The 12,344-nt window shown below is 42.0% G+C and overlaps 1 protein-coding gene across 2 annotated transcripts in view; it reads left to right on the top strand.

Moving 5' to 3' along the window:
• The window catches only part of UGCG (UDP-glucose ceramide glucosyltransferase), a 34,259-nt gene that overhangs the window by 9,407 nt on the left and 12,508 nt on the right, over window positions 1-12,344 (top strand). The window contains exons 1-2 of one of the 2 annotated variants that reach the window (XM_052777330.1): window positions 8,485-8,704; window positions 11,993-12,134. In XM_052777330.1, coding sequence (XP_052633290.1) covers window positions 8,664-8,704; window positions 11,993-12,134 — 183 coding nt within the window. In that variant the 5' untranslated portion in view covers window positions 8,485-8,663. Of the gene's footprint in view, window positions 1-8,484; window positions 8,705-11,992; window positions 12,135-12,344 lie in introns of those variants that run through there. The other variant, XM_052777328.1, reaches the window with a different exon arrangement.

The following is a 12,344-nucleotide window of genomic DNA, read 5'->3' as shown; positions in this document are numbered from 1 at the left end:
GACTATACCCTCTCATAATTGGCCTGGGTGAATTCATACCTTGAGTCAAATTATTGAAGTTGTAACATGCATAAAGAAAGCCTTACTCTGTTCTTTGGACAAGTAAGGTAAAAACATGTTTACAAGTATAGACAAAGATAGAAAGCCAAAGTGAAGCATTGTACTAAGTGAAAGATTAGGACTATCTTGGCAGTGCTTCTTCTAACTTCTTGCTTCGGAACTGTTGGATCTCTTAATGCAATTTTTGAACACTTGATAGGTCCTTCTAATGGACCAACCTTTTTTTTTAAAAACAGTGGAATAACTAATAATGTATCTTTGTTGCCAATTTGTGCTGGTAGTTGGTTTGGTCTGGTTTAGACCACTTGAATTATTGTCCTCCTCTTCTGAAACACCTCTTTGTAAACCAAAGACTGTTTTGGTTGGTTTTTTTCCCCCGTGGTAGGGCTCATCTCAACTTTGTCAGCAGACAGTCCATAAGGAGGAGTCTGTAAATGAAGTTAAACATTCATTTTTACGTTGTTTGTAAGTGTCCTATTTTTATTAAAGTGCTTGTCTTGAGGTCTTGGTTCAATATGCCTGTATAGTAATGACTTCTCAGATGACTGTTGCTTGGGTTTGATAATAGGTAGTGTGCTACACTTCATTATGAATTCTCTAGTCATATGCACACGTTGTTAGATACAGAATAATCAAGCTGCTGAAACTCAGATTTTGGTCAAGGTACTGAGCTGTTGTTGAGGAGATATCCTAAGCACTTTCTACTGAAATACTTTTTTACTTATATCAGTATGCATTTTTCTTGCAAGCCTTGCTAAAGTAAGATTCTGGGTTAAAAAGAGGTAGAAAACTTTCAGACTCATCTCCTTCATGAGAACATATATTTTGAACTGTTGAGTGTTAATAATAACAGGAGTAGCAACTAGAAGGTGAGAAATTCTTCCTGCCTTCATCCTCATAGATCTCTATGATGGGCTAGGGGAGAGGGAGAAGTAGACAGGATTTTTAGGCTGCAGGAGTCTGTGGGGTTTTTCACTGCTTTTTCCCCCTGCCTGCTGTACTGACTGCACAGTATGATGCAGTTGGAATAGTGTCAAGGGTTGTACCTGTTAACCTTTTGAAATACTAATGAGGTGTTTCAAAATTAAGGTACTCCACACTTCCTTTTAAGCATTTTTAAGAGATGATACATATGTTTCATAACAGCATTTCCAAGCACATTGTTTTATGTAGATTGCATAGTGGTCAGGGAGGTAAATGACTTTTTGGAGGGTCTATGAGCCAAGCGTTTTGTGTTGCGGGTGTTTTTAATTTGTTTTTTTTTTTTTAGAGAGAAGACAGGTGAAATTTATGAAGTCAGTTTTTCTGGTTTGTATCTGTTGCAAACATTAAAAAAAAAATTGCCCTTCTGAAATGCTGCCAAATATGGTGTTGAGTGTAGAAGTGTTACTTTAACTTAACGTTTTCTTTCACAGGTTTTTTTATAATTGCTTTCTTCAGATTCTGATATTCCTTATAGGAGACTTAATTCAAGCTTTCCAAGGCATTTGCAGTGCAAGGGCAGTGACACTGTCTCGCTGACAATTGTGTAGTCCAGACAAAGGTTTACAGCTTTTTTATTATGCCAGCTGGGGGTAATAGGGCCTGGGACTGTGTTCAAACTTTCATGAATTGGTGTTTCAGTAAGGTTTCTGCTTCAGTGGCATGCTGTTTCATACTCTGGAAACACTTGCAGCTGAGTTAAATAAAAAATGGCCTGTTGTCCAGTGAAAATTAAGAAAAAATATTAGCATGGTATCTGCTTTATGATTTGTTAATGTAGTTTCTGTTTAGTCATTAACATAATTCTGTTACTGGCAGTTAACTATTTTGGAAGCTTTTAGGGAGAAGAAACTGGAAAATGTTGATGAGTAGCAGGGATCTTTGGCACAAAGAGAGCAGTAAGGAGCAACCTGGGGTCTGTAGGAAGCACATTATCTAATTCAGCTAATGATGTTTTCATTTAAACTCGTGCCTTATGAAATTAATAGGGCTGAGCTATTTTAATCCTATAGAATTGCAAAATACAAGTCAGAAAAACAAATTGAATAGTTTCACGGTACGAAAGTTCTAAAGCTTTATGTTTTAAAAGATCCCATACTTAACATTGAGGGGTTGATCCTGTACTAAAAGCACTCTGCTGTGGTTGGTTTATCTGGCCCAGAGTTACCGCCATCCACTGGAGATGCTTTCATAAATAAAACACAAATTATGCTGGATGCAGTTCTCTGAAGTTGCGTAATGTTTTTTGCAAGGGGTCTGTATCAAAAAGCATTCCTATTTCTGTGCCTCAGTGGCTCTTGATTTGATGCACAAAGGGATAATCCAAATCCCCTCCTACCCCTACACCTTTCTAAACATTTCTGCCATTCTAATCTGCCTTTAGCGAGCATGTGGCTATGTGGTGACTCAGATCAGCAAGCTAGCTTTTTCTGTGGGATAGTTCTCTGATCAGCAGGCTGATCCAATTTATCTTGTGGTGCTGACTGCTTTATAGCCACCAGTAGGCTGAGGGTGTGGGAAAGCAGAAACAGGGAATGAATTGCTATTTTGATGGCAGCCTGCAGATAGACTACAGGAAAAAAACGTGTGTTCGTTTTAATGCTTAGTATGGTGCAGTAATGGCTGTGTTGTAGGCAACTTGCTCTGTTTTCCTTAAGCACGTTTCACTTCAGCTTGCTGAATTGTAAACTGTCTAGGGTTCAGACAGTAAAAGGGTTACCATTACTTCAGGTTTAACTACAACCTATTGTATGGGAGCCTGTTTGTTTCTCTTTATTGTGCAGGTGTGGGGCAGGGAGGGCAGTAGGAGAGGAATTTCTAGATTAAAAAAGGGAGCGTTTGCTGGCTTTAAGTTGAGGTCTGTAGTGTTTGCTCTCTCTTCTTCCTAAAAGATAAGGGATTTTTTCTACTTAAAACTATAATACATATTTAAAATCCCCACTTTCTCTCCCTCCCTTTTAAAAAAGGCTATAGCAAGTTATGGATCACATCTACTGAACATGACTTTGTGATAACATTTGGAAGATGCTTCTTAAAGAATTTCAGCTGTGTATGAAGATTTCAGATTCAAAATGTCAAGTAGCACTAGGCAGGATTTCTGCTGTTCTGTACTGTATGATTTTGTTTGTTGTTATTACTAGCCACTGATCAAACTACTGCTTCCCAAAACTGGAAGAGCAAATTGATGATTGGTTTTTGAGAACACTTACCTTCTGAAAAATGAGAATGATCACAACCTAGGCTCTTTCTTAATTCTCTCTCATGACTTTTAATTCAGCTGGGGTTTTTTTTTTGCGGAAAAGCTTTAACTCTTGCTATTTTGGAGCTTGTTTTAAGGTTGTTTTTTTTTTTTTTTAATCATTCCCTTTCCTCTCCACTACCCATTGTGATTTCAGTGCATTACATTCTAAGGTCCTTTTCTTTGTTTTGTCTATGGGGTATGTGTAGTACAGGAGAAAATATGCATTGAAAGTGAATGAAATGTTTGGTCTGCCTTCTGCCCTCAGCTGGCATGTGATGAAGCACTAACCAATTGCAGCATGCTTTTCAACATAAATTTCTAGTATGCAAACAGTAGGATTACATTTTTTTGTTTTCAGGTTTTTTGCAGGCATGCACAAACCTATGACTTTCTCTGCTGGCAGACAGCCACAAGAAGTCTGTGCTCTGAAGTGGGCACCTGAATCTTGCCCACCATTTCCTTCTCTCAGACTTGTCTACTTCCCTCTATCTCTGACCATTTTATCAAGGCCAATTGACATGTTAATTGTTTTTAATTACAATTGCTGTCATACTAAAAGTGACATTAGGGGTTCCTCTTAAGTCCTTTCTACTTGCTCCCAGCTGTGTGTTTCTATTCCTCCCTGGCGTTGGATCTGACACTTGTGTAACTTGGGTGGGTGGATTGACTTGCCCTGTGTCCATATGGCCGTTGAATCGGATGTAAGCAAGTGGCAAGAGTGGAGGTTGGGGAAGACTGCTTACCTGAGAACACTGGTTGGCTGGTGGGATGGGTTGACCCAGGCCAGCAGCCAAGCAAAGGTGTCCTGAACTGGCACCAGCACATTTCTATGGGGCAATCTCTTCCTTTCAGCCAGGAGAGAAGAGTGGCGTGCCTTAAGTATTACTTCCAGAGTCACTTGTGAACTCTGGCAGTGTTTTCTACTAGTAATTAGTTCTAGTTAGCTGTTTCTGGCAGGCAAAGGAACGGAGCAAGCTATAAGGGAGTGAGTGCTGTAAAGGAAAACTGTGATGCAGGGTTTGTTGTGAAAGAGTTTTCAGGGGCCTGACCCTAATCCTTGTGTATGTTTCTAGCAGAAGGTGTTGTGCCCCTGATGCTTCCTTTGTGCTGACACTGGTCCTCCTCTGACTCCACGGTGAGTGGGCTTATGCTGCTCATCCAGGGGCAACTTGGCTCCTCTGGAAGCCCACTGAAGCCTGAGGAGGAAGGAGACCCTATTCCTCCTCTTCTCCCGTGATCTTGGCAGCACATTCACAGCCACCTTCTTGAACATGCTCTGGAGCTTCTTTGCAGCCTTCCCTAAGGCACCCTAACTCTAATTTGGCAGAAGACAACCTGAAGTGGGAGGAAAAAAAGCCAGATTTAGCTTTCTGTTAAGTGAGTGACTTGAAGCAGGATTGTATGGGTATCGATACTAGCATGATGTCTTGTTTGGCTGGTGTTGATGGCAGCACAGTGGAGAAGGAGCACTGGGGGATCTTTGCTTCTAGTGAAGCTGCATGATCATCTTGCCACATCCTTTCATACTGTATACTTGCTAAGTTAAACTGACAAAATGCTAACATTACATATGGCGTAATAGTTATGTGGTGGTTTAAGTATCTCAACTGTGTCGCTGTGGGATCAGACAAATGTCAGCACCATTGACAAGCACAGCATGTCCCAGAAAAAGATGGGAAAGAAGGAAAGAGGGGGGTGCCTCTGAGCAGTAGCCTGTAGTTAAACTGGTTCAGGTATGGTTTGATAAGGAATTGGCTGGATTGTCACACTCAGAGTTGCAGTCAACAGTTCGATGTTCAAGTGGAGACCAGCGATGAATGGCATTCCTCAGGGATCGGTATTGGGACCGGTGCAATTTAATGTCTTTGTCAGCAACATGGACAGTGGGATTGAGTGCACCTTCAGTAAGTTTGCTGATGACACCAAGCTGTGTGGTGTGGTCAACATGCTGGAGGGAAGGGATGCCATCCAGAGGGACCTTGATAGGCTTGAGAGGTGGGCCCATGTGAACCTCATGAAGTTCAGCAAGGCCAAGTGCAAGGTCCTGCACAACGGTTGGGACAATCCCAAGCACAAATACAGGCTGGGTGATGAGTGGACAGAGAGCAGCCCTGGGGAGAAGGACTTGTGGGTGTTTGGTTGACGAGAAGCAAAACATGACCTGGTGATGTGCATTTGCAGCCCAGAAAGCCAACTGTATCCTGGGCTGCATCAAGAAAAGCATGACCAGCTGGTCGAGGGAGGTGATTCTGCCCTTCTACTCTGTTCTTGTGAGACTCCCATCTGGAGTACTGTGTCCAGCTCTGGGGCCCCCAGCATAAGAAGGTCGTGGACCTGTTGGATTGAGTCCAGAGGAGTGCCATGAAGATGATCAGAGTGTTGGAGCACCTCCCCTATGAAGACAGGCTGTGAGAGTTGGGTTTTTTTCAGCCTGGAGAAGAGAAGGCTTTGGGGACACCTTATAGCAGCCTTCCAGTATCTATAGGGGGCCTACAAGAAAGCTGGAAAGGGACTTTTTGCAAGAACATGTAGTGATAGGACAAGGGGTAACAGCTTTAAACTGAAAGAAGGTAGATTTAGATTAGATATTAGGAAGAAATTCTTTACTGTGAGGATGGTGAGGTACTGGAACAGGTTGCCCAGAGAAACTGTGGATGCCCTGTTCCTGGAAGTGTCCAAGGCCAGGTTGGATGGGGCTTTGAGCAAACTGGTCTAGTGGAAGGTGTCCCTGCCCATGGCAGGGGGGTTGGAACTAGATGATCTTTAAGGTTCCTTCCAACCCAAAGCATTCTGTGATTGTATGTTATAAAGCTCCAATCTGGGGGAAAAAGATTGAAAACAGGATCAAGGTGTTTAGTTATTGCTTTAAGAATAATTCTGTCCATTTGCTAAGGGGCTGTGGCCACAGGTGATGTTGGCTTTTGTTTGATCTGTTTTACAATTTTCAAATGTATCTGAAGTCTAGGAGTTCCCTAAAAAGGAGTAATAGTGTAGTAGGCGTCTTAATGCCCAGTAGTATGCCTGTGTGCTTAAATCTGGGTAGAGCAGTATGAGAAATAAACACTTGATAATAGTGTGTTATTCAGGCTTAGTAGTGTCATTGCAGAGAGTCCTCTTGTGCTTCTCTCTGCGTCCACACCCAAGTGTCTTGTTTTGCTTCCTGGTGGGGTAGACTGGAGCTATGACAATGGCTGCTTGTGTAGATCCCTTCCCTCCTGCCTTCACAGGCAGGCAAAAACTTGCACTGTAGCTCCCAAGCCAAATGCTGTCTTGAATTCATGACTCAGATATATATAAATAAAATCTTATTCCATCTATGAATGTATAATCATAGAATTGTTTAGGTTGGAAAAGACCCTTAAGATCGAGTCCAGCCGTTAACCTAGCACTGCTGAGTCCACCACTAAACCATGTCCCTAAGTGCCACATCTACATGTCTTTTAAATACCTCCAGGGATGGTGACTCAACCACTTCCCTGGGCAGCCTGTTCTAGTGCTTGACAACCCTTTTGGTGAAGAAATTTTTCCTAATATCCAATCTAAACCTCCCCTGGCACAACTTGAGGCCATTTCCTCTTGTCCTATCACTTGTTACTTGGGAGAAGAGACTGACCCCCATCTCGCTACAGTCTCCTTTCAGGTAGTTGTAGAGAGCGATAAGGTCTCCCCTCAGCCTCCTCTTTTCTAGACTGAACAGCCCCAGATCTCTCAGCCGCTCCTCATAAGACTTGTGCTCCAGGCCCCTCACCAGCTTGGTTGCTCTTCTCTGGACACGCTCCAGCACCTCAATGTGTTTCTTGTAGTGAGGGGCCCAAAACTGAACACAGCATTTGAGGTGCGGCCTAACCAGTGCTGAGTACAGGGGGACGATCACTTCCCCAGTCCTGCTGGCCACACTATTTCTGATACAGGCCAGGATGCCGTTGGCCACCTTGGCCACCTGGGCACACTGCTGGCTCATATTCAGCTGGCTGTCAACTAGCACCCCCAGGTCCTTTCCCACCAGGCAACTTTCCAGCCACTCTTCCCCACGCCTGTAGCGCTGCATGGGGTTGCTGTGACCCAAGAGTAGGACCCAGCACTGAGCCTTGTTGAACCTCATACAATTGGCCTTGGCCCATCGATCCAGCCTGTCCAGATCCCTCTGTAGAGCCTTCCTACCCCTGAGAAGATCAACCCTCCCTCCCAACATGGTGTCATCTGCAAAACTTACTCAGTAAGGTGCATTGGAATCCCCTTGTCCAGATCATGATAAAGATATTAAACAGAACTGGCCCAAATACTGAGCCCTGGGGAACACCACTTGTGATGGGTCACCAACTGGATTTAACTCCATTCACCACAACTCTTTGGGCCCGGCCATCCAGCCAGCTTTTTACCCAGCAAAGAGTATGCCTGTACCAGCCACGAGCAGCCAGTTTCTCCGGGAGAATGCTGTGGGAAACGGTGTCAAAGGCTTTACTAAAGACACATTCACAGCCTTTCCCTCATCCACTAAGTGGGTCACCTTGGCACAGAAGAAGATCAGGTTAGTCAGGCAGGACCTGCCTTTCATCAACCCATGCTGACTGGGCCTGATCACCAGCTTGTCCTGTACGTGCCACATGATGGTATTCAAGATGATCTGCTCCATAACCTTCCCCGGCACCGAGGTCAGGCTGACAGGCCTGTAGTTCCCCAGATCCTCCTTCTGGCCCTTCTTGTAGATGGGTGTCACATTTGCTAACCTCCAGTCAACTGGGACCTCCCCAGTTAGCCAGGACTGTTGATAAATGATGGAAAGTGGCTTGATGAGCACCTCTGCCTGCTCCCTCAGTACCCTTGGTGGATCCCATCGGGCCCCGTAGACTTGTGTGTGTCTAGGTGGTATAGCAGGTTGATAACCATTTCCCTTTGAATTATGGGGGCTTCATTCTGCTCCCTATCCCTGTCTTCCAGCTCAGGGGGCTGGGTACCCGGAGGACAACTGGTCTTACTATTAAAGACAGGCAAAGAAGGCATTAAGTGCCTCAGGCTTTTCCTCATCCTTTGTCACTGTGTTTCCCTCTGCATCCACTAAAGCATGGAGATTCTCCTTAGCCCTCTTTTTGTTGCTAAGGTATTTATAGAAACGTTTTTTATTGGGTTTTTATGGCAGTAGCCAGATTAAGTTCTAGCTGGGCTTTGGCCCTTCTAATTTTCTCCCTGCGTAACCTCATGACATCCTTGTAGTCTTCCTGAGTTGCCTGCCCCTTCTTCCAAATGTCATGAACTCTCCTTTTTTTCCTGAGTTCCAGCCAAAGCTCTCTGTTCAGCCAGGCTGGTGGTCTTCCCCACCAGCTCTTTTTCCTGCACATGGGTACAGTCTGCTCCTGAGCCTTTAGGATTGCCTTCTTGAAGGATGTCCAGCCTTCCTGGACTCCTTTGCCCTTCAGGACAAAGGTATGTTACTATCTGTTCTGAGAGACCCAGCAGTCTGTCTACTGTAGCAAGCTTTTTGTTTTTGCTAGAATGTTCTCCTGCCCTTAATGAGGTGGGGAGAGGAAGTGTAGTCTTGGCCTTTAAAAAAAAAAAAAAAGTTTTGTTGCTTAATTTGATACAGGTTAGTAAGAATTCATCATGTAGTATACTGGGCAGTGATAACTCAGTAGCCTGGATTTTGTCTTTGGAAATACTTTTTTCCTCTGCTGAGACAAGAAATCTAGATTACAGTTACTTCTGTGGGTTAATTATTACCATGTTAAGGAACTGAGAAAATTTTGTAGATGCCTCTTACATGATATAGGATAGTTGAACTATACCTCCTGACACCATTATGCATCCTGCTGCTTTTTTTCTTTCCCCACCTACGTACACCAGCACCAGACTGCCTAGAAGGAATGTCACAGTTTCACTACTTAGGGATTGCAGGCTGACCCATTTAATATATGTAGGTGCAAAAGTGCTTACAGATAACCTTGCTACTGGCCTTTCACACACAGGATCTGAAAGTGCCTTTAAACAGTGCTCTGCCAGCATCTGTTTCAGAGCTCAAAGTTCTCACACATTCCTTGGTGTAGTGGTTTTCTGCAGATTACTGCATTAGGCAGAGGTAGAAAAAAAAATGCATTAAGCAAATACTTCTGTATAGTTAGTATTTTTGACCGCTTTGGGCTAACTTCAGTGCAAAATAATATTCTATATATGATATAAACTTTGTGAAAGGATTGCTTTCCTTTATCACTTTGAACTGTACTTGTCATACCTGCTGGTGACAAAGACCACTGTGATCACAACACCTGTCTGAGAACTGAACCACCGTAAAAAATACCAACTTACTGCTTCATGTTACCTCTACTTTGGAGACTTTGGGGCATGGTCTGTAACACACAACTTCATTTAGAACATGCCTGCATCAACAATGTTGATGTTGTTTAAATTTAATCTATTATTTTGACTTCCATGTTAAAAGTTAGCCTTAATTTGAATATTGTAACTTATTTTTTATAACGGTTGGTCTGTTTCTCTGGTGATGGTAGGTTTTCAATTGTAACTTTTTAAGTCTTCAGAATATGCCACTTCATGAATAGTCCTTCTCAGTGTAAAATGTTCTGGCTTACTGTTAATTTGCTTCTTGCTCCATAAAGTCTAACAGAGCACTGCAATTACTGGCATGGAGATTGCTTTACGTTAGTGTCACAATACCACAGTGCTTTCAGGATGAGAGGCTCCCACTTCTGTGCAGCTTTATGAATAGAACATTAACTGGAGTCTTATTTTTAAGATAGCATCTTAGAGACAGTCTTGCCATACTGAGCCATACTCTGTCAAAAGTCTCACTGTATGGTGTTTTCATAGCTGAATAGATTCTGATAATGCTGCATGCCTCATTTGCATGCTTTGCAAGGTTTCCCTCTCTTACATCATGTGTAGGATTATGCAGGTGATTGAATTACATAAGGAAAAGCCTATGTGTCAGCATGGTTTGTAATATGATGCCTTGCAAGATTCTGCAGTTTTATCACTTGGTGCTTATTCTTTATCACAGTCATGCCTCAAGTCTGTCTTCATCCTTTCAGTCCTTACCTTTTTCCATTTACTCTGCCACTTCCTTCTGTATTTCCTGTTCAACAAGGCTTTTGTCTCTGTACAAAGCTATGTGCATTGCTACAGTCTGTTTTAAATGGAGTACTTTTTTTTTTCCTTGCATTATCTACCTTCTGTTCCTCCTGGTCAAAGTTGCATTCTTGAGACTCTCCCTCCTTATTGGCACTAAAGCCCTTGCTTGCTGTTATGTTTGTGAAAATTGGTAAGGAAATCTCTGTCTGTGGTAGCTATTTGAACTATTGCTTTTCTTACTCTGGTCTGACTGTCCCTTGGCTATTAATTGCTCAGCAAGACCATTTCAGTTTACCCCTGCAGTGCCCAGGCTTGGACTCAATAAAAGTACAAGGACATCACCTGCTTTGCCCTTCTGTCTTTTTAGTGAGTCCATTGGTTATTCTTTGTAACACCATTATGCCCCTGGTGTCCAGCTGCAAACCTGCCTGAAGGGGTCGTGCTGGGGGAAGGGGAGGCTGATGAGGTAACAAACATGATGTCACTGTCCTGTATCAGGAAAAAATAACTCTAGAGAACTATTGGAATCTCTTCTCTTAGTGGAGCTCCTTCATAGTTCAGTAATTTCACTTGATCAAACACATTCTTCAGGAGCATGCTTCTAGGAACTTGACTTTTTTTACCATTTAACCAGGATGAAGCAACTCTATTCCCATTTTTGTTTTTTTTTGAGGCAGCATCTTGTAAATTTTAAAGTGTGAAAGTTTTAAGTTAAGAATTGATACCATTAGGTGCATGCTGCAATAAAATACTCTTTCAATCTGACTACTATGGAAGTTAGAGAGCTACAGTATGAGTATATACACTAATTTGCAAATTTTAAGTTTCAGCAAATACTTCTTCTCCAGTTAAGTAAATATGTATATAATTTAAGTGATGCAAATTTGATTGTATACTGGCCCATCAAGCTTTCAGAATTTAATTTTGCATTCATCCACACAGGAGTGTAGGATTAAACATTCATGTTAGTGAGTTGTGACATGATTGTCAATTTACTTTGTATATTCGTGACTGAAATACTAGTGACTGAAATACTTTCTCAGTTTATCTATGCTTCTGACCCAGCCTGATGTCCAGTTTCTAGGATTTTTATACTACATTTAATTGATCTTACCCTTTTCTTGGAGGTGTTTGTTAACAAATTGATCAGTAGGATCAACTGTTTCCCCTGTGCTTTCAGCTTGGTCTAAGTTTTGCATTAATTAATGCAGCAAAAAGCACCTGACCCTTTTCTTGTTTTGTCTTGTTTACAGTAAACTGTTTTTTCTGATTATCCTGTTACAGTACTATGAGTTTTAATGCTATGGAGGAAGGCAGAAAAATCTTATCTCCTGTACAGTTTGAAAAAAGTGATACTCTTATTGTTCAAAATGCATACTGCAAAACGCATTAATCTGAAATGTCTAATAAGTTGAATAAGGTTGAATTTAACCTACATACAATGCTGAGTTCTTTAAGCATTGTGTCTGACACATCAACTGTCAGATATAAAAATAGCTGTTGTTTCTACAACCAAAACTAATTTTTTGAAGCAATTTTAACTCCCAAGCTTTCTTAGTTCTCACTGTATTTTGAATGGAATTCTCTAGCATATTTTCTTTATATGGTGGTACGTGTTATTTCTCCTTACAGACGCCTCCACCTCAATAAGAAAGCCACAGACAAACAGCCATATAGCAAGCTTCCTGGTGTTTCACTTCTAAAGCCGTTAAAAGGTGTGGATCCTAACCTGATCAACAACTTAGAAACCTTCTTTGAACTGGATTATCCAAAAGTATGTATACTGTTTAGTGTGTCTTTTTCTTTTTTTTTTTTTTTTTTTTTCCCTCCCATGCCTCCAAAAGTTGTATCAGCAGCTTGGGCTAGAACTATGCAACTTGATTATGTCTTGGATTGTTCTTCCTTCCACAGCAAATGCATAATTACACATTTTACATGTTGCAAACAAAACTTACTCCTTCTTAAAGAGCTGTCTATAAAGGAA

This window comes from Harpia harpyja, chromosome Z (assembly GCF_026419915.1).
Source record: "Harpia harpyja isolate bHarHar1 chromosome Z, bHarHar1 primary haplotype, whole genome shotgun sequence".
Taxonomy (NCBI): domain Eukaryota; kingdom Metazoa; phylum Chordata; class Aves; order Accipitriformes; family Accipitridae; genus Harpia; species Harpia harpyja.
Note: the sequence above shows the minus strand (reverse complement) of the source record. Positions and strands in the feature narration are given on the sequence as shown.